General features: G+C 40.9%; 1 protein-coding gene and 1 non-coding gene across 7 annotated transcripts in view; one reads left to right on the top strand and one right to left on the bottom strand.

Moving 5' to 3' along the window:
- LOC126210526 (pyruvate carboxylase, mitochondrial) overlaps positions 1–26,498 on the bottom strand; it is a 408,145-nt gene that overhangs the window by 90,418 nt on the left and 291,229 nt on the right. For all 6 annotated transcript variants that reach the window (XM_049939771.1, XM_049939775.1, XM_049939774.1 and 3 more), the window contains 2 exons: positions 4,365–4,507; positions 3,821–4,005 (listed from right to left, as the gene is read on the bottom strand). In XM_049939771.1, coding sequence (XP_049795728.1) covers positions 3,821–4,005; positions 4,365–4,503 — 324 coding nt within the window. In that variant the 5' untranslated portion in view covers positions 4,504–4,507. The remainder of the gene's footprint in view (positions 1–3,820; positions 4,006–4,364; positions 4,508–26,498) is intronic.
- On the top strand, positions 21,003–21,077 carry Trnat-ugu (transfer RNA threonine (anticodon UGU)). Its single transcript has one exon. It is a non-coding gene; the product is annotated as a tRNA-Thr (tRNA).

Here is a 26,498-nt window from a genome sequence, read left to right as displayed (position 1 = left end):
AGTCTACAAGGTGTGAAAGCCTTGTGCCTAAATTTGTATTCTGTACAAGATTCCAATCTCTCACATAAATTGTTTCTCGTTTGCCAACGCCTTCACCTCTGAGTAGCACTTGCATTCTCAATAATTTATTGGATATATTCCTACAGCACCCTCTAGTGACATGGAAGCGTTCCCTGCCATCTTAACACACATCCTGTCCCTTCTTCTGGTCAATGTTTTCCAGTATTTCTCTTGTTGTCAGTTCTGTGGAGAGCTTAATTTTTCAGGTTCTGTACCACAATCAGTAAAAACAAAACCCTTCAGGATCAAACTGTATGTAACATACCTAGGTCCAAGGTCCCTTGGCAGTGTGAAAAATTGAAGCTTCTGAGTCAATGCAATCGAAATACTTACGTCACATAGTATGTTTCAATAATCACAAACTCATTCATGAAAATCTATAGATAAACTATTCTGATGATCTAGCAGTAAAGCACGTGCCTTGATACTGAGAGGTCACGGGATCAAATATCGGATGAACCTCAGATTTTTCAGTCTTCTTTATCCTAACTTTCACTTCTCCTCAATGTGAGAAGTTGCAAGAAATAACATGTGGTGTAGATTCCATGTTAAACTGAAGGTCCACTTTCCCTGGTTGGATAATTGGCAAGTTGCCAAAGTGGCGTCCAACAGAAAAACTAGCACCAGGCCACTGAGCCACACTGCCTATACACATAACTACATCTGTACGGAACGTTGAGAATGTGATGCTACTTGCACTTGTCTGGTCTTTTTTTATCTCATCAGTCCAACTAATTTTCAACATCTACAGCACTGTATCTCAAATGATCAGATTCTCTTCTTTTTTACGTTTCCTACAGTCCATGATTCACTACTATACAATGCTGTATTTCAAACATACATTATCAGAAATTTGTTCCCAAAATTAAGACCAGTGTTCAGGCTTCTTTTGGCCATAAATGCCCCTTTTACGTCCTTGCTTTGACCATCATGTGTTATTTGGTTTCCAAAGTAGCAGAACTCCTTTGTCTCATCTACTTCATGATCCCCAATTTTCTATATCCACGTATACACTAGGGAAGCCCATATTGAGTGAGGGGAAAATAACTTCCTATATACCTCTATACAAATCTAATCTCTGTCTTACCTTATTCTCATGATCCCTACACAAAATATACAATGGAGGCAGTTTCTCAATAATATAAGCTTGCATGCACTAGTGTCCTGTTAACAGATTCTTTCTTGTTATTATAGTCATTACCTCATATTATCCACATCTGAAGAAAGCTGCCAAACAATACACCAAACAGAAGTTTTTTCAAAGTTGTTCTGCAATTCCTTACAAGCATGCAAATGTTCTACTTTAGTGAAGACAACAGCATCATTAGCTTAGTGCTGCTGACACTGCCTGATAAACTGCTTACGTATTACACTTCCCTGTGGTACACCTAATGTTACTTTCACTTCAGAACAAAATTCTGTCATCAGTTGTAAATGTATTTTTATTTCACTTAACCAGTTTCAACAAATTAATTTGTCACCTTCAGAAGCTTACAAAATAAGAGGTGTTTTAAGTCTTTAGACCTTCATTATACATTTATGTAAAGTATAAGATGGATATTATGGAAACTTACTTAGTACTGGTTTAGCAGTCATCAATACCTTCTTCATATTCTTTTTATATGGTTTTATATACAGGATGACAATTACTGTACTATACAAAGAAAAACACATCAGTTACAAACTACTGCGTACACACACTTTATTCAAATTGTAAATGTCACTACGGATATTCGGATTTAGGTCACAAGATGTTCAATATACCTACCACCACTGGCATTGATTTTGTGCGAACGAATAGCAAAATTCTGTATGACTCGATGCAGTGTCTGAACATTGGTGCTGTTGATGACCTCCTGAATGAGGGTTTTCAGCGCAGCTACGGTTTTGGGGTTATTGCTGTACACCTTATCTTTAATATAGCCCATAAAAAGGTATCTCATGTTCAGATCCAGAGAATATGGTGGCCAATCGAGGTCCATGCCCTCCAGGACATCAAAACACTGTCCTGTTTCGAGGGGGTCAAGCTCCGCCTGCACGAGTCGCATCTTGTCGAAATCAGGGTCACTTAGGATAATGGGATGAAATCATCTTCCAAAACCTTCATATATCATTTGGTAGTAACCGTGCCATCAAGGAATATTGCACCGATTACTCCGTGGCTGGGCATTGCTCATCACACAGTTAGCCGTTCAGGGTGAAGAGACTTCTCAATCATGAAATGTGGGTTCTCACTCCCCCCAAATAAGACCTTTTGTTTATTGACGAGCCCATCCAAATGAAAGTAGGCTTCATCATTAAACCATACCATATTCACATCAAAGTCGTGTTTGTCAATTCTATGGACAGTAGTGTTGGCGGAACAACCATTGTTCCACACCCCTGGGGCTTCATGGCTGATGGGTTTGAATTTTGAATGGGAAGAAATGCAGGTCTTCAACAATTTGTCGCAGTGTCTCCCGGTTGATTCCCACCTGTTGTGCAGCTCACCTGACCAATTTCCTGGGGCTGGTTTCAAACAACACATGTTTTCTCAATGTTTTCAGACATTTTTACTCTTTTTGGACAACTGACATTGCCAAGATTGTCATCACAAACACTACCCATTCTCTCCAACTTGCAAATCAAATTCTTGATTGTTAACACACTTGTACCGGTTGTCTTTAACTTGAACTTCCTTTGAGACGCAGTTCGGCTGTTTTTGATTGCATAGTAGGCCTTCAGAAGTGCTATATGCTCAGGCATGCTGTACCATGACATTTTCACATGCAAATAGCTGACAACAATAAGGCGTATGCACATGTGAATACTAATGTCCATCATCCCTCACAGCCAACTGCGCAGTTTGAATGTCCTAACGCAAACTATTCAGAAGTTATGACGATTTTATTTCATATGTTCACTGCTGCTAGCACATCAGCTCGTACATTACGTGATTGATGCAGTAAATTTTATCACACCACTATGCTTCAATGAAGAAGATACTGATACCTGCTAAACTAAGTTTCTGTAATATACTACTACTAATTCTTTACATAAGTATACAGCCAAGGCCTAAAGATTTATAATACCCCTAATTTTGTAGGCTTCAGAAGACGACAAATTAATTAGTTAAAACTGATAAAACAAAATAAAAATACATTTGCAACTGACTGGAAATTCTGCAATATATACTAAGTTGCTGAAAATTACAGCCACGATTAAATCATAAAATTACTTTCATTTCTGTGGAACATTCACAGTCCAGTATAATGTACTGGGTTAAATTAGTTAAAACATTCCCCTGAGATAGTCACATATTTGTGAAGAAACTCTATATGATCATATTTTGGTTTGCACTCAATGACCAGGTATAGAGTCATAGGTCTTTTGGGTATCTACGAAGATAGAATTTACATGTTCACTTCCATGTATCATCTGCAAGATGATGTGTAAGAGAAAATCTTAGGCATTAGACCCGCACAGCTTGCAGAGTTATGGAAAGTAGGACAGAGGAACTTTGGGAATTACAGCATTCTCATGGGTAAGAGCATATAGCATGGTCTACAAGATGTGAAAGATAATGTTTAAATTCATGCCACGCATGCGATTCCTATCTCTCACATATATTTATGTCCAAGTAAATGTCAATAGCAGATGTGTTCGATTCTCCAGCTTGTCTTTGCTTCTGTGTTAAAAATTGCAGACATAACAGAAGTTGCTTACGCCACAGAAAGATGGAAAAAGTTTTCCTTTCTCTATGGCATCGAACTTGGCTTACCTTAGCGATACGGATGATCTCTGGGATGTTGAGGTAGGCCTGGACAGGTGGCAAGCCCTTGCCCACCATGTACGATTCGTCCGCCTTCTGCCGGTGCATGTGCATCTTGTCCTGCTCTGAGTATATAGCCACAGATCGAATTCCAAGTTCAGTACATGCCCGGAAAACTCTTATAGCTATTTCACCTGGAATTACAAAATAAGTTAATATGAGTAAGCTGTAGATACATGCAAACTGTTTTTCTATTGAGGTGGTATTTTGTTACAATAAAGTAACAAAAATTACTTTCTGAAGTTTATTGTGCACTGGAGCCCTAATCAGCAAAGTTCTGTAACTACACATTACTCAAACTAGCAGACATGATTCCAGAAATGGAAGAACATAATGCAATACCACAGCAGCTCAGTTTGGTAGCAATGGGGGTGGTGATCGTTGTTGTCAGTGAGGGACAGGGCAAAGGGGGGGGGGGAGGAGAGAGAGAGAGAGAGAGAGTTTGAAATTAACTGCGTAATTGTGGAAACTAAGTTGTGTGTAGATATAGTACCTCTGTTTGCACACATGACGCTCCGAATGGGCCTGTACTCCACGTGTGAGGAGTAGAGGCGTGTGGCAATGTTCCAGTGTGCACATTGCCGCTGCTGTGGGTGAAACAGGATCTTCCGTGCCAGGCAGACTCCCAACATTGTGCTGCAACAACACAACATCTACACTTTACTTCACATACAAGAATGGTTTAAGATATGTGGGACTTCATTCAGCAACACATACCTTTAAGTTTTTTACATTACCATTTTTTATCTCTGTACATGTGTAGTTAACACCTTACAAAATTTGATTTCAATATTTTAAGGGTGGACTGGAAGAACACATTTGGAGAACTGAATTAAACTGAGGTAGACTGGAGAGAGAAAAGACTAGTTCTCAATATGTTCAAAAAACTCAGCATACAGAAATAGATATTAGTGGCATTAAATAAGACTTTAGAATAAGAAGTTGTCTCTCCATATTTATTTTAACTGTTTATATGAAATGCAATACAATCAATCAAACATGGCACAAAAGGGATAAAAATTAACTGCAATCAGATGCACTGTATTCCATTCAATGGCAATTTAATAATCATAATGGGTTCTGGAAAGGAAATTGTGTATATTATGTTAAAAATTTTGCCACAAACTGAAAATAAACACAAACAAGACCAAAATAATGGTGGTAGACAAACAAAGCAGACAAATAAGGGCAAAAATTAAGTAAATACAATTCTGATGGAAGTAGATTTTCTCCTTAAAAAGCAGGCTCTACAATAACAGGTGATAAATACAATGGATATTAAAAGAGCTTTCAAAATTATGGGTAGACCTAATTTATTAACAGACTGACATCTTACAACTAAAACAACAAAATACATTAATTACGACATTTACTTGGAGCATTTTGAGTCAACTGAGGAGTTGGATGCAACTTGTCAGCTTTGACTGAATGAATGAGAGAGATATTATGTATGCTTTCCGTTGCTTATCGTAATTTTAAAATCATGTGTGTACAGAATTTGAATTATACTTTTGTCTGATACTAAGTCGTTCCAATTGTTGTTTCCTCTACGGTTGATCCAGGTCCCATACTATGTAGATCAACTGAAGAATAGGATACTACTACTAACGAAAGCAAAAAGGTGACATACATAACAATGGCATCTTTTACCACAGTTTAACTACAAAGGTTGTATCCTATTCTTCAGTTGACCTATATAGGTCAATTGAAATATGCAATACAAATTTAACATCTGTCACTTTTTCTCCTTCCTATTCTTCAGTTCATAATAGTACTTTCGAATTAGAAAAAAATCAACATACGTAAAACTAGTACCCTGTACTTCAGTTGGTAGTAGGTCAGCTGGATACATGTCAACTGAGGTGCTTCAGGCCCATGTTAACGTATGTCTTTTCTGCTAGCTCTAGAATTGTATCCTTCAGGTGACCTATATAGACAACTGAAGAGTAGGATACTAGGGCTTTCTACTGGAAAAAAAAAATACATATAACATTACGTTCGAAATATGGAAATATGTAGTGTATGTCTATGATCTGTTTTCTCTGTGTTACAATTCTTTGTTTCTCAACAGCCGTCTATGTTTTTGCAATGCATTAAATGTGGTAACTTGTGACGTCATGTTTCAAAGCTGACGTGTTGTATCCTATTGTTCAGTATTCCCAGCAGTTTAAGCTATAGCTGTCAAGGGTGGACTCAGAAAATGAGCGTATAGAGATAAGTCACACGAACATTTGGACTAAAAGAAACTCCACCGAAGGACAACTACAAGAAATTGTCGAGAAAATACTGATTAACATTCTAAATTAATTGGGCACATTCGCGATGACAGCTCCGTAAATATATCTTGGAAGGAAAAATCGTGGGGGGAAAAAAAGGAATCAAGACGCAGTTCATCCATATTACAAAGTGTTTACCCGTGGAATGAACTAAACCAACAACAACAATCGCCATATGCTAAAGATTGTGGGAGGCATAACAAATGACTTAAAAATCAAGGTGTTGCCTTTAGTGTCTGATGGTTTAAGCATTAACAGACGCTATGCATTTCAATATTGAATCATCTAACCTACACAGTGTAGACACAAACTACCAGCCACCATTGAAGTATACACCCATTCACACTGAATGGAAAAATGTATATTTCGGCTATCAAATAGTTCAAAGTCACCTTGTGTTCTGTGTCCTATTCCCAAACAGAAAATTGCTAATCCGATATTTTTTCTCCCCATCCGACATCAGGTGACCACCGTACGACACCAGAATTAAAAACAAATTTAAGTGCTTATTATGGGTGAGGAAGTCCGATACGACAACTGCCAATACCGCCCAATAACGGCTGACGAACGAAACACGTTTCTTTACAGTCCGATATCCCAATACGTAACAACACATTAACATTTCGTTATAAACAATACCCAATGGTAGTGTGAAAATATTTAAAGCAGTTATTTGTGTTCACTTACCGTATTGTGATACTTCTTCCTTTGGACTGATGCATAGTCAGAAGTTAGACTGACCAGGTATATCGGTTCTTATGTCTTTAAAACTGTGGTCAAGCGTTACTATAGTCAAACTTTATTTGGGTAATTGGCAGATTTCAAGTAACTCCCTGCAGATCTGTCTTCATTAAACTGATGCAACCATACCTTTCTTCCAAGTATCTTATTAAGGAGAACGCTATTCTCCAGGAGATGCCAATACAGAAAACCACCATCATAACCACTCATTGCACTCCACGGCACAACTGTTACTGTAACCATCGTTGGGGTTTGGTGAAAGAGGGGCTTGTTGAGTGTATCGACAGTGAGTTATTGTATACAGACCTCTCTGCCCATTGTATGGATTCTTAGGGATTCGGCTATACTCCGATCATAAGAATAAACCTTATCTAAACATTACTCTACGTATTCCTCAGCGTTTGCTGGAAGATCATTGGATTTATTTTCACGTGCAGCGGGTGTCAAACTGTCTCGAATACAGTCAAGTACGATAATGAGGATACTTTTTATGCTGTGATTACGCGTACATCGATTCAGCGATCATACGGTACAACAGCTTTACCGGAGCATTTAACTTGGAAAGCACTAGCCAGCTACGTTGTCCAACAAACCTGAAGTGATGTGAACAGTTGTAGTGAAGACGTGAAAAGAAACTAGCAGAGAACAATATAACCTTGAATGATATTTCATTTTCGAACAGAAGGAAATAATGGTAAAACTCAGGCATACGCTTCTTAGGTGATCTGATGGAAAACGTAACATGCTCTCATCTTAGCTTAGCGTTACTGCCTCTGGATCACGGGGTCCCAGGTTTGATTCACGGTCGGGTTCGATTCTTCATCATCACCTCCACCATCACCATCATCATAAAGTCCACATTTCTTCCTCTTTTAATACTTGGTTCTGCTTTTCGCCATCGTTCGGCAGTGACGTGTCACAAAGTTTCGTGCATTAGTTCCAGTACGATTGGCAGCTTGAATGTTATTTCTCGCGACAAATGCCTTAACTTGGCTCCAGATCAATTCTATTGGATTCAGATTGCAGTGTTAAGATGACAACTGTAAAAATACTGCATCTGTCAGAGTATTCGATGCCTCGAAAATTCTCACGCTGCCTCGTGAGAGACCACATCTGTCCGACACAACAATGGGCATATTCAAATAAAGAGTATTTGATTTATCATTTCTCTCCAAAAAAGGTAATTGTTTAATGTTTTCTTAACTACAAAAATCTTTTACAAAATATTGATAATTAATAACGTGTATTTGCAATGAAAACCAGAAATTCGCGTGTGATATGTAATTAGAAACTAGAAGACGTGCATTTTTCTTGAAAAAAGATTAAGTATGAGTTAATTATCATATATTTTAGTAAGTTAATATTTAAATGATTTAGGTGTTGAAACCTAACAGAAGAGAAAGTCAACAGGTTTCGAATGGCCGCCCGCCAGCCTACTCAAATACTAATCGACGACACTACCGATTACGCCGGGGACATTATCTACAAGCTATTATCGATTACATTAATAAGGTAGTATTTCTCGAAAAACGCCAAAGCTGATTTTTCTCAGTAATGTTTTGAAAACATTGAGAATAACTTTTTTCTAGCCATCAATGGTGTTCCGCGCGGTGTCATCAATTTTCGCACTACGCACGAACAGCGAGGCATTCAGAGCGCAAGTAGCGCTTACGGAGACAGTGACTGCACACAATTTTTGAAACAAAAACTAAGCTAAAGTATAATTACGGAAAACGTTGATGGCTGTTAATACATCTGAACGTCTTAAAGTTTCATTTACAGTGAGAGCTAATAGGTAAGTTGGACCTACTTCCAAGAGCGGAACGACAGCAGTGTACGACAGCCACGGCTGCTGGCCAATCATCATGTTTTTTGGCCAATCATCATGTTTTTGCTTGTTTACGTCAGGTTTATTCTTACGATAAAGTATAGACACAGTCTAATATATACAGTCGCGACACACTCGCTCATTTTTTTTATACACCGCGACAACAGCGCCTCAAGCGGTGGAGAAGCTACGCTGCTGAATACGGTATTCAGTAAATGTAAACTGTATCGTTTACATTCATTTTTGACATCGTTTTTACGAAAGGCAGCGTATGTAGCGCAATCAATTGCAATAAAAATAGGAAGAAGACACCACATTTGTCATTCTTCAGGCTTCCTGAGGACCCTGAGAGGTATGAAACATCACATTAGTCTAATTTGCTTGTGCACGTACAAAAACAGAATCAATAATTGTGAATGTGTTAGCTCCTCATGCATTAAATATGTTGCGACATGATGCAGAAAAAGTGACATTTATTTCACTTCTGACTGATGCATCTAACCACAAAGAGTTTAAGGTCTTTTCTCGTCAGATATTTTGATTGATTGATTGGTGTAAAAGTAAGATTACAATTAAAATCGTTGCCTGGGGAAACATCTACTATTGTGAGCGGCTATTTAACAGACCGCCTCAGAAAAAACTGCCTAGAAGAAAAAGTCGTTGGACTGTGTGCTGATAACACTAATTACAATTTTGGAGGTGCTGAAAGAAAAGGTCAGAGTAATGTTTTTACTAAACTACAAGTGGAAATCGGTCATAGACTGATGGGTGTTGGTTGTGCTGCTCATATACTGTCCGAGCACCTATTGACATTTTGCCTGTAGATATACACTCCTGGAAATTGAAATAAGAACACCGTGAATTCATTGTCCCAGGAAGGGGAAACTTTATTGACACATTCCTGGGGTCAGATACATCACATGATCACACTGACAGAACCACAGGCACATAGACACAGGCAACAGAGCATGCACAATGTCGGCACTAGTACAGTGTATATCAACCTTTCGCAGCAATGCAGGCTGCTATTCTCCCATGGAGACGATCGTAGAGATGCTGGATGTAGTCCTGTGGAACGGCTTGCCATGCCATTTCCACCTGGCGCCTCAGTTGGACCAGCGTTCGTGCCGGACGTGCAGACCGCGTGAGACGACGCTTCATCCAGTCCCAAACATGCCCAATGGGGGACAGATCCGGAGATATTGCTGGCCAGGGTAGTTGACTTACACCTTCTAGAGCACGTTGGGTGGCACGGGATACATGCGGACGTGCATTGTCCTGTTGGAACAGCAAGTTCCCTTGCCGGTCTAGGAATGGTAGAACGATGGGTTCGATGACGGTTTGGATGTACCGTGCACTATTCAGTGTCCCCTCGACGATCACCAGTGGTGTACGGCCAGTGTAGGAGATCGCTCCCCACACCATGATGCCTGGTGTTGGCCCTGTGTGCCTCGGTCGTATGCAGTCCTGATTGTGGCGCTCACCTGCACGGCGCCAAACACGCATACGACCATCATTGGCACCAAGGCAGAAGCGACTCTCATCGCTGAAGACGACACGTCTCCATTCGTCCCTCCATTCACGCCTGTCGCGACACCACTGGAGGCGGGCTGCACGATGTTGGGGCGTGAGTGGAAGACGGCCTAACGGTGTGCGGGACCGTAGCCCAGCTTCATGGAGACGGTTGCGAATGGTCCTCGCCGATACCCCAGGAGCAACAGTGTCCCTAATTTGCTGGGAAGTGGCGGTGCGGTCCCCTACGGCACTGCGTAGGATCCTACGGTCTTGGCGTGCATCTGTGCGTCGCTGCGGTCCGGTCCCAGGTCGACGGGCACGTGCACCTTCCGCCGACCACTGGCGACAACATCGATGTACTGTGGAGACCTCACGCCCCACGTGTTGAGCAATTCGGCGGTACGTCCACCCGGCCTCCCGCATGCCCACTATACGCCCTCGCTCAAAGTCCGTCAACTGCACATACGGTTCACGTCCACGCTGTCGCGGCATGCTACCAGTGTTAAAGACTGCCATGGAGCTCCGTATGCCACGGCAAACTGGCTGACACTGACGGCGGCGGTGCACAAATGCTGCGCAGCTAGCGCCATTCGACGGTCAACACCGCGGTTCCTGGTGTGTCCGCTGTGCCGTGCGTGTGATCATTGCTTGTACAGCCCTCTCGCAGTGTCCGGAGCAAGTATGGTGGGTCTGACACACCGGTGTCAACGTGTTCTTTTTTCCATTTCCAGGAGTGTAGAAATGGTAGTTTCCAAAATATTTCTGTATTTCAAATCATACACTGTGAGAGTTGAAACTCTGAAGGGCTTTTGCAGCTTTGTTGAAACTGATTTTGGGTTATGCTCAAACAAGATGGTTAGTACTGTTGCCTGCTGTTGAGCGAGTCATCAAAATGTTTAAAACACTAAAATCATACTTCCAATCTGAAAAAAAGTGTTCATTGTTACTTCAAAACTTCTTTCAAAACACTTTGTCTGAAGTATGGCTATACTTTGTTCACAGTCAGGCATCATCATTTCATGAAGCACAAAGTTGAAGGACAGACAGTCACTATATTTGAAGTGGCTGATTGTATTAGTAACTTGAAAACTACATTGCAGTCCAAAATTGAAGACCAGTTCCTTCCCTCAAGAGTTAAAACAATTCTTGAAACAGAGGTAGGTCTGCCTCCAGCAGAGGTAAAGAGTTTTCATGGTGCTGTATTACATTTCTGTGAAACTGCTCTATCCTACTTAAAGAAGTGGACTGAAAAAGTTTCCAGAACTTTGACTGCTACAATTGGGTTACCTTGAATCAAATACCTGGATGGGATTACATTGAAAGAACTACTTCTCTAGTTAGCGAAACTATGCCATATGTTCAGTTTGCAGAAAATGTGATATATGATGAGTATGTCAGTGTCAAACAGTTTGTAACCACTGAGAAAATCATTGCATGGACTGCTAACAACACTGTTCCAGGTCAAAGATGGGTTGAGATGATTTCTCATTTCAGCCAGAATCTAGTGGCATTCTCAAATGTACTCAAGGTAGTGGAGTTTCTTTTCTGCTTTCCTGGCACTAATGCTGCTACTGAAAGGGTATTTTCCCACATGAACAATATATGGACAAGTGACAAAACACAGTTGGCTGAAGAAACCATGAAAGCAATGTTGGTAAGTAGAATAAATTATGATGAAACTAGTGTCTAGTTTTTTCATATGTTGTTGAAAAATACAGACTTGATGAAGAAAATTCACAGCACTGATAAATACAGTTGCCCTGATCACACATTCATCTTAGAAGGTATTAATAAAATGTAAATGTGCTTTTCTTTGTAACAAATTTGATATTTTGTATTTATTACATTTAATTGAAACCTTCTTCTCATATAATAAATAAATAAATATAGCCCATTTTGCTATTGGACATGAAAGGGAAGCAGTGGTTGGGAAGGGAGTGAGACAGGGTTGTAGTCTCTCCCCGATGTTATTCAATCTGTATATTGAGCAAGCAGTGAAGGAAACAAAAGAAACATTCGGAGTAGGTATTAAAATCCATGGAGAAGAAATAAAAACTGAGGTTCGCCGATGACATTGTAATTCTGTCAGAGACGGCAAAGGACTTAGAAGAGCAGTTGAACGGAATGGATAGTGTCTTGAAAGGAGGATATAAGATGAACATCAACAAAAGCAAAACGTTTCTGAAGAAGAGAAATTTGTTAACATCGAGTATAGATTTAAGTGTCAGGAAGTCGTTTCTGAAACTATTTGTATGGAGTGTAGCCACGTATGGAAGTGAAACATGGACGATAAATAGTTTGGACAAGAAGAGAATAGAAGCTTTTGAAATGTGGTGCTACAGAAGAATGCTGAAGATTAGCTGGGTAGATCACATAACTAATGAGGATGTATTGAATAGGATTGGGGAGAACAGAAGTTTGTGGCACAACTTGACTAGAAGAAGGGATCGGTTGGTAGGACATGTTCTGAGGCATCAAGGGATCACCAATTTAGTATTGGAGGGCAGCGTGGAGGGTAAAAATCGTAGAGGGAGACCAAGAGATGAATACACTAAGCAGATTCAGAAGGATGTAGGTTGCGGTAGGTACTGGGAGATGAAGAAGCTTGCACAGGATAGAGTAGCATGGAGAGCTGCATCAAACCAGTCTCAGGACTGAAGACCACAACAACAACAGCCCATTTTGCAAAATTTTTAAAGTGTCCCAGATTTGGGCCTAGGGAATATGTTTATGTCCCGAATTTGAGTCTAGAAAATATGGTCACCTTACATTAGAGCGCTCTTTATTTACGATTTTTTTCTAATCTGTATTGAATTACTGAATTTGTTTTTCATTTTTAGGAGCAAGAAATGGTTAATAAATAGTAGAAGACACGACCTGCTGCAAAAAGATGTCCTTTATTTGCACAATAACGTGAAGTTTTGTGCGTTACATTTCGAGTCAAATCAGTTCATGAGCGCGGAAAAGAAGACATTGGTATGGAATGCAGTTCCTACGTTATTTGATGTGCCGAATAAGCCACAACTAGTTACGATGAAGAGAAAATTGCCATACAAACGTGAAAGTGTTACTGCAAAAACAATGAAACTGTCTCCTGACACAGAAGAAACAGTTACCACAAGTGTTCCCACACGAGAGACATACATAAAATCACTAACAACGGAATCAGCAACACAGACATCTTTTGAAGATGAAAAGCTTAGATTACGTAAAATTATTCGCGTGTTGGAAAATCGTGTGAAATGTAAAAACGTGCAAATCATTCGACTTCGTACAAAATTACTACGCGACAAGGAAAGTGCCCATCGTAAGAATAAACTGCAACCATAACGTCACAGGACACGAAGTACAAAAGGACAAGCTCATTTTAAAAAGTATTGGTTCCAAGTACTCGAAGAAAGATGCTCTCGATTTATTGATAAGCCAAATCAGTATACCATTGAATGGAAAACGTGGTGCGAGATGGGAAGATGAAACTAAAGTATTTGCACTTAATTTGTTGTATTATAGTATGCAGGCATACAGTTTTTTATCACATTGTTTTAGCCTTCCATCAGTACGTACCTTACAAGGGTATGTGGAAGATATACAATTAAATTGTGGGATAAATAATAACATATTTAATCTTTTAAATCCGAAAGTGCAGCAGTTACCATAAACTGATATAATTGTTAATTTGTCTATGGATGAGATGTCACCAATGGAAAATTTGATATGTGACAGCTCTAGGGATCGTGTTATTGGATTTGAAGACGTGGGTTTCATACGTACATCTGTGTTTGCCAATACTGCATTAGTTATAATGATTAACGGCATCTTCTCAAATTTTAAACAGCCATTGGTATATTATTTCTCCAACGGACCAGTATGAGCCATCCACCTGACGTGCATATTTTTTGAAGTTGTCAAAAAACTCACAGAGATTGGTTTGGTTGTAAAAACTTGTGTGACTGACCAAGGTTCGAATTTTGTGGAGGGGTATCACACCAGTTAATCCATGCTTAGTACACGGAGTAAGATCTACTTTTTTATGACACCCCACACTTGATAAAGAGCATACGTAATAATTTATTCAGGTACAACGTTGTCCACACAACAGATGAAGGATGGATTGCACTGCTTCATGGAAGGACATTTGTCAGCTGTACTCAAGTGATTGTGAAAGGAAGTACAAGTTAGCCCCCAAGCTCACTAAAAGAGCTGTCCAACTGCCAGCATTTTCAAAAATGAAGGTAAGCACTGCAGTTCGTGTGTTGAGTCATACAGTAGAAGCAGGCATTGAGACACTTGTTACTTGTGGCACCATATCATTTGCTACTGCTACTGCAGATTTTTGCCAAAAAGCAAACGATATTTTTGCATATTTACTGCATATAGTGTTAAAGGGCCTGTATGCTTAAGGAACTGCATTACAAGTGCCTCAAGACATTTGGAAATATTAAAGACACTGAAGCCATGGATACAGTCATGGAAATTTGTAGATGTTGATGGGAAAGATTTTTCATCTATGATTGTGTTAAAGGACTTCTGGGTAACATAAGCGCTTTGAACATGTTTGTTGATGGTGTTTTGGTTGGAACCACGTTATATTTATTAACACGCAAAATTATTCAAGATCCACTGAAAAACGTTTTCTCAGTGATAAGGCATAAAGGTGGTAGCAACCCATCACCACGACAGTTTTGTGCTGCATTCAGTAATTGTGCTTTAAGCAAATTAATGAACACACCCAGTGTAGCTACCTCCAATTGTGAGGGGATCAACTGGGGTCAGACAATAGTGGATATGAAAGCAGCGCCCAAATTACTTGTTTCACCACTGTTCGACAAAAGTGACACGAGTTCAGTGATCAGACTACCAAATGTGGAAGTCCGAACAGGCAAACTGCATGAGATACGTGTTTGGTTATGTATTAAAGAAACTGCTTACAATTCATGACTGTTATAAATGTAGGACAGTAATTGTAGATGGCACCCAAGACTTAGATGCAAATGACAAAAGCTTGTCATTTTAAAAGTTATGAAGACAACTTTGGAAACCTATTTATTTGTACAGAAGATGTCAAAAGAATTTTTAACTCATTGTGAGACTAAGATGACTTCTACTTTCGATGAATATGCTCACATGAGTAATTGTGGTGCTTTCTTTGTGAACATGTACGTGGAAATCCCCAATTTTCCACCTGGGTGCTGTGCTGAAACCAAGCTACTGTTAAGACTGTTTGTAAAAGTGAGGCTCTTTTACATTATTAAATTCAGGAATCAAGACTTAGTCTGTAGGAGCAAGAGAAGAAATAAAGAAGTGATGAAGCTTGCTCATTTGGGTTGCTAAAGTGTTAGGACTGACTCATTCGTTTAATTTTATTTTCGTTAAATGTATCAATGGGATATAATAAAGTTGTAAAACAGTCATGCTTTTTATTAAGATAACCTGATACCACAAAGAATAAGATGGAAATTGTATTTTTGGAAGCAGGCTTCCTGCAAAGCAAAACGGTATGGAAAGTGATGTGACACTTCATTTTTACACAAGGAAGAGCATCTATATACTACATATGTGGGATGTACAGTGTGTATTCTCTTACTTTCAGTGGAATAAGTGCGATTGTATGCTACTTCTTAATTATTTCTTCAAGAATATGTTGCAGCTTATGTCACTTCATTCAATAGTTCGTTCGTGCTCTGTTTACTTATATTTCACGATCATTTATGTCTCTTGCTGTTCTAACACTTGTGACGCAAAAATATACTAACTATTTTGTAAATTACGTACAAAACGAATTAACAACAAACATTATTTTTACGTCGCGTCTGCCGTCCGAAGAAGGCGAGCTTTCTGGCCGCTAGGGGCGCTAGTGTCACTTGAACTGTCAAATGGTAACAACTTTCAAAGCAGTGAGTGTCGCGACTGTACATATTAGACTGTGGTATAGATCCCTGTTCACATGCCTTTGTGTAGCCTTTGCCTTTGTAAACTGCGGTGAACAAATTAAATGTAGTATTTACGTACCTTAATAACGTTTCAAAGTAAATACTATTTTACTGCGCAAATATACGGCGTGAATCACCTAAAGTACTCAAATACTGTGGAAATGGAAAGTGCTAGTCAGCGGCTCGTATTGTTAGTCAATCACCAGATTGTAATAATACTTTGTGTGTTTTCGTGCAAACATACAATGTTTAAATAGACCAATGCCTATTAACGTTAACAAACTAAACGCAGGGTAAATCAGAATGTCAGTGGTGTTTGTCGCAGGATTCTAGTGCGAGTTGTTTACGAGAAATCTTATTTGGAAAAGTTTCCACGCCGACATTTGTGCCAGTCAACCTGCGTAGTTAGGTACGATGTAGTTACAGGATGATAATTATTGAACTACATGAAATAAAATAGTCATAACTTCTGAACGGTTTGCGTTAGGACGTCCAAACTGCACGATTGGCCGTGGAGCATGTTGGGAATTACACTACTGGCTATAAATATTGCTACACCAAAAAGAAATGCAGTTCATAAACGAGTATTGATTGGACAAATATATTATACTAGAACTGACATGCGATTACATTTTCATGCAATTTGGGTGCATAGATCCTGAGAAATCGGGACCCAGAACAACCACACCTGGCCTTAATAACGGCCTCGATACGCCTGGGCATTGAGTCAAACAGAGCTTGGATGGCGTTTACAGGTACAGCTGCCCATGCAGCTTCAACAAGATACCACAGTTCATCAAGAGTAATGACTGGCGTATTGTGACGAGCCCAGTTGCTCGGCCACCATTGACCAGAGATCTGGAGAATGTGCTGGCCAGGGCAGCAGTCTAACATTTTCTGTATCCAGAAAGGCCCGTGCAGGACCTGCAACAAGCGGTCGTGCATTATCCTACTGGAGCCACAGGTCGTAACACATCTGAAATGTAACGTCCACTGTTCAAAGTTCCGTCAATACGAACAAGAGGTGACCGAGACGTGTAACCAATGGCACCCCATACCATCACGCCGGGTGATACGCCAGTGGCGTGACGAATACACGCTTCCAATGTGCGTTCACCGCGATGTCGCCAAACACGGATGCGACCATCATGATGCTCTAAACAGAACCTGGATTCATCCGAACGTTGAGTACACCATCACAGGCGCTCCTGTCTGTGATGCAGCGTCAAGGGTAACCGCAGCTATGGTCTCCGAGCTGATAGTCCATGCTGCTGCAAACGACCTCTAACTGTTCGTGCAGACAGTTGTTGTCTTGCAAACGTACCCATCTGTTGACTCAGGGATCGAGACGGGGCTGCACGATCAGTTACAGCCGTTGGGATCCAGCACGGCGTTCCGTATTACCCTCCTGAACCCACCGATTCCATATTCTGCTAACAGTCATTGGATCTCGACCAACGCGAGCACCAATGTCGCGATACGATAAACCGCAATCGCAATAGGCTACAATCCGACCTTTATCAAAGTAGGAAACGTGATGGCACGCATTTCTCCTCCTTACACGAGGCATCACAACAACGTTTCACCAGGCAACGCCGGTCAACTCCTGTTTGTGTATGAGGAATCGGTTGGAAACTTTCCTCACGTCAGCACGTTGTAAGTGTCGCCACCGGCGCCAACCTTGTGCGAATGCTCTGAAAAGCTAATCATTTGCATATCACAGCATCTTCTTCCTGTCGCTTAAATTTCGCGTCTGTAGCACGTCATCTTCGTGGTGTAGCAATTTTAATGGCCAGTAGTGTAGTATGATGTGAATACAGTTTGGTTTAGTTTGGATGGGTTCGTCAATAAGCAAAATTGGCGCGTTTGGGAGACAGATTCCGCATTGCGCGACCGAGAAGTCTCGCCTCAACGGGCGACTGTGTGGTGTGCAAGTCACAGAATAATCGCGATATTCCCTTATGTCATGGTGACTACCGAACTGTACGTGAAGGTTTTGGAAGATGATTTCATCCCCTTTATCCCAAGTGATCCTGCTTTCGATAAGATGTGGTTCATTCAAGATGGAGCTCGACCCCTTCGAAGCATAAGAGCGTTATGTCCTGGAGGAGCACTTGGGGACCGCATTCTGACTATGGGGTACCCAGAGGCCATCGGCATGGGCCTCGATTGGCTGCCATTTTCTCCGAATCTGAACACATGCGACTCCTTTTCGTGCGGCTATATTAAAGACAAGGTGTACAGCAATAACCCCAACACTGCTGAGCTGAAAACAGCCATTCAAGAGTTCATCGACAGTATCAATGTTCTGACACTTCAGCGGATCGAGCAGAATTTCGTTATTCGTCTGCACCACATCATCGCCAATGATGGCAGGGATGTCGAACATGTAATAACCTAAATCCGAATACTTGTAGTGACGCATACGTATTGAATGAAGTGTGCGTGCACGTCGTAGTTTTTAACTAATTTACGTTTTCTTCATATAGTTCAATAATTGTCATCCTGTACGTTTGCTTACAGTGTGTTTGCGTGTTCCTTGAGTGCATTGCAACTTGCTATTCAGTCAGTGTGTGACAGTCAAAGCAGTAGGTAGTGAATGGAGGCTGGAATTTCCCAATGCAGAAAAAGCCGACACGCTCATGATGTATGGGGAGTGTAGTGCGTTCTTATACGGTGTATGCGGCGAGATATCTCAATTGACGTCAACCATCTGGGCACTCATTTTTCAAGTGTCAACCAGTTACGTGAAAGTGGCAGTGTAACATCTAGATAACGTAAAAAAAGGAAAGAAGGTAAGACAGTCGAGTTGGAAATTAATGTTCTTGCTGCTGTTGCAGTTGATCTTTGCGTAGGAAGTGGCGTGAGTCAGGCAAGTGTCCTACGCATTTTCCATCAACATAGGTTCCACCTATATCACATCTCTCTCCGTCAAGAGCTGGCTTGTAAATGATTATGAGAATCGCGTTAACTTCTGTGCATGTGCATTAAGACAGGATACTCCAGAATATCAAGTATATTGTTTAATGATGAAGCCACATTTACCGAACATGGCCAGGGTAACCACCGAAACTTGCACTGTTAGTCTGTTGACTATCCCCGTTGGCTTCGTTCAAATGGGTGTGAATTCCTAAGCGACCAAACCGCTGAGGTCGTCGGTCCCTGGACTTACACACTACTTAAACTAATTTATGCTAAGAGCAACACACCCTCCCCTCCCCCCCACCCCGCCCCCCCCCCCCACACACACCCCTCGCACACACACACACATGCCCGAGGGAGGACTCAAACCTCCAGCGGGAGGCACACTCTGGGTTTGTCAGGTGCAATGTCAGCGTCCATGGAGGGTAAACGTGTGGCGTGGATCAGCGAACCATCATCTCATAGGCCCTTTTTCATTGGCGGAACGCTGAACGCACCCAAGTATCGCAGCCTCCTAACAGACCATCTTCCATTTAGTCTTTATTTTCGAGCCGTAAATACTAAATCGGTTATCTTCTGTGGCGTAGCGTCATCATTGTAAATAATGAATGTGTTTTTAAAAGGCAGTGCTAGACATTGTGTACGATTTTTGTCGCTTGTATTAAATCATTCGTTCGTTCCAATTCATTCGGTACTTATTTTCATTCTTAGGAGTGAGATTTTTTGGAAGAATTGTTTTTCATTCTGGACAATTTTTATTTTTTGATTTGTTTGTAGGTATGGATTTATCTATTCGAACGAACACGGAATACTTTAAGCAGGGTTGGTCAACTGCAGTACGGAATACAAATTTTACAGTTGTCTATTTTTTTTTCGCCTTCTCTAGCACTACTATTACCACGATATTTTTCAGTCGATATTAGTTCTATCGAAGGCAAAAGGACCAAAATACGTAAAGTTTGTATCCCGTAATTAAATCGACCTCTATAGATCAACTGAAGATTAGGCTAGCAAAGACGACGACGACGACGACGACGACGACGACGACGATTGGTTTGTGGGGCGCTCAACTGCGCAGCAAAGACGAGAAAAACGACAGACTGACATCCTGTGCCTCAGGTAAACAACGAAGGTAGTATCCTGTTGTTTAGTTGACCTATGTAGGTCAATCGAAGTAGGGAATGCCAATTTTATGTATGTCTTTTTTTTCGCCTTTGCGTAGTTCAACAGAGATACAGGATGCCAATGTTATGTACGTCGATTTTTCCGTCTTCACTAGCGTTAGTATCCTATTCTTGACTCATGTAGGTCAACTGAAGCGTGGGATACAAATTTTACGTATGTCGGTATTTTCGCCTTCGCTAGTACTAGTATCAACTGAAGAACACGATGCTAGTAGTACCGGAGGCGAAGAAGGCAACGCCTGGAAAATTTGTATCCCGTACTCCAGATAACCTATAAATATATATGGCGGTAGTATCTGTTCCAGAAAGAACAGTTACCGTAGATGACCATGCAGCTTTGCTAGAAATGAAATACACCCTAGCTGCCCCCGTCGGTGCACACATTTTCAACATGCCCCAATGAAGTACATCAACGCCTGTTTGCAATTAGGGTGTCCATTTAATTATTTCATTTCTAGCAAAGCTGCATGGTCATCTACGGTAACTGTTCTTTCGGGAACAGATACTACCGTCATATATAGTTAAAATATGGCTTCCCGGCCACTGACCTTGTGCGAACGCACACGCTATGCCCGAACTCATACAGGACTTTGTAGATTAATCTGCCACGAGTAATGAGTATGATGGGCAAACATCTATTAGGCGCACTACGAATATAGTGGTGGACATGTCGGGAATGTAGGTCTCACGGGGAGCGTGCAAAGGGTAAGTCCCTGCAGGCTCACTATCCTCTGTGCCCTCGGTGGCTCAGATGGATAGAGCGTCTGCCATGTAAGCAGGAGATCCCGGGTTCGAGTCCCGGTCGGGGCACACATTTTCAACATGTCCCCAATGAAGTACATCAACGCCTGTTTGCAGCTAGGGTGTCCATTTAATTATCATTTCATAACCTATAAAGATCAGCTGAAGTTTGGGATACAATTCAACTCGCCACTTCGGCGACTTGCGTGTCAACGATGATGAAAATGATGGACACACACAACATCCGGGAATCGAACCCGGCGGTTACCGCTGCGCTACGGAGGCGGACCACGTTTCAGTAATCCCCAGGTATTGTTCATGCTATGACAAACAAGCGATATATTTAACATTATGTTCAAAATATGAATGTATGTGATATATGTCTACCCTCTGTTTTCTCTGCCTTACATTCTTTTCTCAACATCAACATTAGTCTTTGCTGTTAAAGCTATACAATACATAACTGTGTGTACTTCTGACGTCATTGGTCAAAGTAAAGCACTGGATATATAGCGCTCCAGGTCAAAGCCGACGGGTTGTGCCCCGTTCTTCAGTAAAAAGAAGGATCGTATCGCATTAATTGGCGGGGATATCCTCTTTTTCGGCCGCCGTACTGCGAGTCTTTTTAGTTGACGCCACTTCGGCGACTTGCGTGTCAACGATGATGAAAATGATGAAGGACACACACAACATCCGGGAATCGAACCCGGCGGTAACGCTACCGCTGCGCTACGGAGGCGGACCACGTTTCAGTAATCCCCAGGTATTGTTCAACTGCCAATGTGGGAACTTTTCAAAATACGGTATCTTGTAGACGACTCGCACTAGAATCCGGCAACAAACACAACTGACATTCTGATTTATCCTACTTTTAGTTTGTTGGTGTCAATACGCATTTTTCCATTTCACAAGTGTAATTTTGCACGAACATACGCTTTTTAAGTATTGTTACAATCTGTTGATTTGCTAATAATACGAGCCCGTGACTACCAATCCATTGTGTGAAAACCGCACCTCAATAGCACTTTAAATTACAGCAATATTTGCAATTCAAGTTTTAGATGATTCACCCTGTATAATCCAACAGACACTAATGACATACGACGTTGGACGGCATCGGGGCCCATATTCGCTCTATATCGGATCGGGAGAAATACGGATCCAAGGCAGGTATAGCCGGTATATTGCGGATTCTGGAATGTGTCATGTGTATCAACAGGTTGATGATTCCATCTGCTCTCCCGATTTCTTCTTGAAATTAATGTTTAAAATCTTAGAACCAGATGTTGCACCATGACATGAGTGGAAATATACACTAGTGCGATAAATTTGTACTAACTTTTACTCAAACTAATAGTTGTCAGATTTTATAACCATTCTTGCTATACGACTGTTCCCTTTGGTACGAGGGCATACCAGGAAACGATATTTAGGCAAGCTACATTAACAACGTGCGTGGTAAGCACACAGTCCATGACGATAATATTGTGGCGAAAGTATGTAAAGATGCCTGGCTTATCAGATTGGAAAAAAATTAACAAAATTCTTTTGGCAATTTATAAAATGTGAAACAAGGTTTAATGAAATAAAAATACGGCGAATATATTCTTGAAACATTTGAAAATACACGCAACTCGCACTATCCCGTTATTTCTAGTGCTAAAAAATTGCACAGTCATAATACTTGTAAGGTCTGTGCGAGGTGCGATAAATAAGGCCACAGACCACAATACGGCAAACCCCCCTCCATTTTAGAAACTTTGAGTCTAATCTGTAGGAAAACAGCACCTACATGACCAGAAATGGCGTCCTAGTGACTGAAGGTAGAGAAGCCATCACGTAACATCAAATCATAAGTAGTGCAAGACCCATGTTCCGATACGGAAACATAACGGCACCAGAGTTCCAAGCGGCCTCACAGTGAGTACGAGAAAATATGGGGCGAAAACCCGTACTTTGATCGGAAATACGTGATTTATATGACTATATTTTTGATTTGTAGATTATGGGTTAGCCTCTTAGTCTAGAATTAAAGCGCATGTCTGGAAATATAAAGGATTTTTGTGAGCTTCCAAAGTGATACATTCGAGAAATGTCAATCAAAAACTAACTTCTCGCAGCTGGGTTCTGTCAAGTAAAATTTTGAAAATGACGCTGCGGTTGCCCTTTAACTGTAAAGTTATTTATTTGTAAAACCCATCAATGTAATTTCGACCGTGCGGCCATTGCCAAGTGGAAATAATTGCGCCACAGAACTGTAAAAATCTAAAAATCATCGTACGTGACATGACACAGAAGCTGGTATCATTGTATTGTGTTCCCGATGACGTGTGTGTATTGCAATCTTTTAGTATGTTGCTCGTAGTCTGCTTTATTTTTGCACGCTCCTGTAGCATCGTGTGGAGGAAATGAGTCCACATTTGTTTTTGTTTCATTTGAGATAGCAGCTCATTTCGTGGTATTGTGCTCTGTGGGCTTACGTTATTATACCTTTGTTCCTGCTTATGAATGCGTGTGTGAACTGCTCGATTTAAATGTGCTGCAAATATATTGTTCATATTTCTATTGCAAGTATAACGTTCATATTTCTCTTTAATTTATTGCGCATGCGTTTTTCATATTTTCTTGCATTTAATGGAAAACTGTTAGCAGCTTTTGATAGAACTGGTATAAGTTTACTACATCTTGTCACGGAATGATTATTTTAAGTCAACATCTGCTTCCTTAAACACGAGAGAGAAGGTACGAAAAACGGCTGCGAACTAAAATAAAATAGAACAGGAACAATGTACTTACAACACATTTAGATGCAGCAGTTCCCACACGGATTTCAAGTTAGGAACAGTGTCATCACAATACTATGTAAGAAAACCAGCTTCTGTTTCATACCAGACAAAAACAAATATATAATTATGTACTCCACTTATTATTACGGATGTGAGCAAAAGTCATGCAGATTACGAGCAACATATTCACGACGTAATTCATAGAATGCAATAAACACAGGAATTCGTAATCAGGAACACAATGCTATAATAGCAGCTTCTGTTTTGAACGAAACCAAAACAGATATGGCAGACAAATCCACCCTTAAGAAATTGCAGTTATAAACTTGCAGCGCTCCACGTGACCTGGCAGCGAACCAAGCTCATGTAACATCATTCCTGTGGGAACCATCTAGTGTTATCCATTGTCGCAGCTTGTCCACGTTCCCCGGAAGAGGAGGAACAAACACACTGCTTTCAATGGAACATTATACGTGGGCTACGAATGTTACTCTGCCCGACTGGTTCAATTGCTGCGTCAGAGACTGCTGGCAGACGCTTGTCCGACGAGGTAAGAGGTTGACAGTTTTGGTGAAACTGTTTTGTCAGTTAATAATAGTTTGTATTTGAGCTGGTGCCTTGCTATATTCAGTCTTGAATTGTCTCTGATCTGTAGTACCGGTAGCGGATATGTATTCACGAAACCATAAACAACACTGCTCACACACTGCACCGGTAAACGACTCCATGATGACTACTGCAATAACTCGTGCAAGTCGCCTAGCGGAAACGTCGGGAACTAACAGTGTTAGACGGGAATAAAACTAACGAGGCCGCCAATTGTGAAATTCAGATTCGATTTACTGCGCATAATAAAAGCTCATGGCCAGAGGTGTAATGTTGCAAAGCACCAAGATCCACTTCTCAGCCGTTGCCGTGAAATACTCTCTACGATTAACAATTTTCTACAGCGTCGTGGTGTAGCGGTAAGCGCTCGGGTTCGTAATCCGAAGGTCGCCGGATCGAATCTCGGGCCATGCAACTTTTTTTTAGTATTTGTTTTTGTAATATATATATATATATATATATATATATATATATATATATATATATATATATATATATATATATATATATATAATTAATTCCCGGCAATCAGTTGCAACAATTATGCATATAATAAGTTGTTGAAAGTCGTTTGTCGTGGAAAAACTGGCGACTTCGAACATCATTATGTTTTCCGCAAACAAAGTTGTATTTCACAAATGTTATTAATTGTCTTCATAATGTTAACCACGTATAGTTAACGGAAGACGTAGAAACGATATTCCGAAACGAATACGTAGAGCATAAGTCAAACGTTCGAATTAGAATAGAGACCCCACGAACACAAATTTGCTGTGGCAGGTATGAAATATAAACTCCGTTACTCGCTCATTACACTTGAAGGACAGATGTTGAATGGGCCGAAACGAGCCGCCGCATAACAGCGTAGTTGCCTGCTAACTTCGAAAGAAGGTAGATGCGGTCCCTAGCGCAACTTATAATATCGTCGAAAATCAGTGCGGACGGGAGAGCTTTGGTACACCCTGTTAAACAAACGGAAAAATGGAGGCGGTACAATTGGAGAGCGATCCGCCTTCACCAACATGCATAAGCAATTCATTAATATATATATTTGAATTTCAAAAAACTAATAATAAAAAAAAGTTGCATGGCGCGTGTTTCGAGCCGGCGACCTTCGGATTACGAAGCCGAGTGCTTACCGCTGCGCCGCGACACTGCAGAAAATTATCAATCGTAGAGAGTATTTCACGGCAACGGTTTCTTTTTTCTCGACAACGGCTGAGAAGTGCATCTTGGTGCTTTGCCACATTACACCTCTGGCCATGAGCTTTTATTATGCGCAGTATGAATCGAATCTGAATTTCACAATTGGCGGCCTCCCCTTGTAAGACATACTGCATTCAGTGCTGTATCAAACGTTTCTGTAAGTTATTTACCCTTTTCAGAACCGAAGGTTACTTTTGTATAATTTGTAAACACCGTATACTTCGTAAAATCTAAAATGCTTACGTTTATCCCCACCTACTCCATATTCAGCTTCTAACTGTAATAATTGTATTGCTGTATGAAACACGTATCATGCCCGATAAGGAGTAGATTATTACAGAAGTCTAAATTTTTTAATTCGCTCAACAATTAGGCGAGATATTGAAAATCGAATTCTTGTTGCCCCTGGAAGCCGTTAGATAGGCAACTTACAACTGGTTTTGTGTTCCGTGATAGTCGAATGGCCAGTTGCATCCAGTTCTATGATAACAACGTGCTATTTTTACCAATGTCGGTATTTGGTATTTAATTTAGGGCTGTATTGGCCTGGGCTGAAACGGAGTCAAACGCTGTTTAATCGTCCTATTTGGAGAGTATCGCCCGTTTATCGCCGCTTCCTTTTCGGGAGCGCTTATCTTCTGAATTGCCCGTTCGGACGTTTCCACGCAACGCTGCACTGGCGGACAATACACACGGCTGCAACAATGGTGCTGGTCTTCGGTAGAGAGATTAGCGCGCCATTCACCGCCGGCGGGCGCGTTTCGGCCAAACTGATGAATCCAAAGCCCGCAGCGCGCCAACTGTAGAGATGAAAGCAACTAGGTCGGTGCGGTGCTGAGCTGATCCGATCGCTATGGTGAAGCGGCCGACAGAAAAGCCTCTATACTGAAGG

The sequence above is a fragment of the Schistocerca nitens genome, chromosome 10 (genome assembly GCF_023898315.1).
Source record: "Schistocerca nitens isolate TAMUIC-IGC-003100 chromosome 10, iqSchNite1.1, whole genome shotgun sequence".
In the NCBI taxonomy this organism is placed as follows: Eukaryota; Metazoa; Arthropoda; class Insecta; order Orthoptera; family Acrididae; genus Schistocerca; species Schistocerca nitens.
Note: the sequence above shows the minus strand (reverse complement) of the source record. Positions and strands in the feature narration are given on the sequence as shown.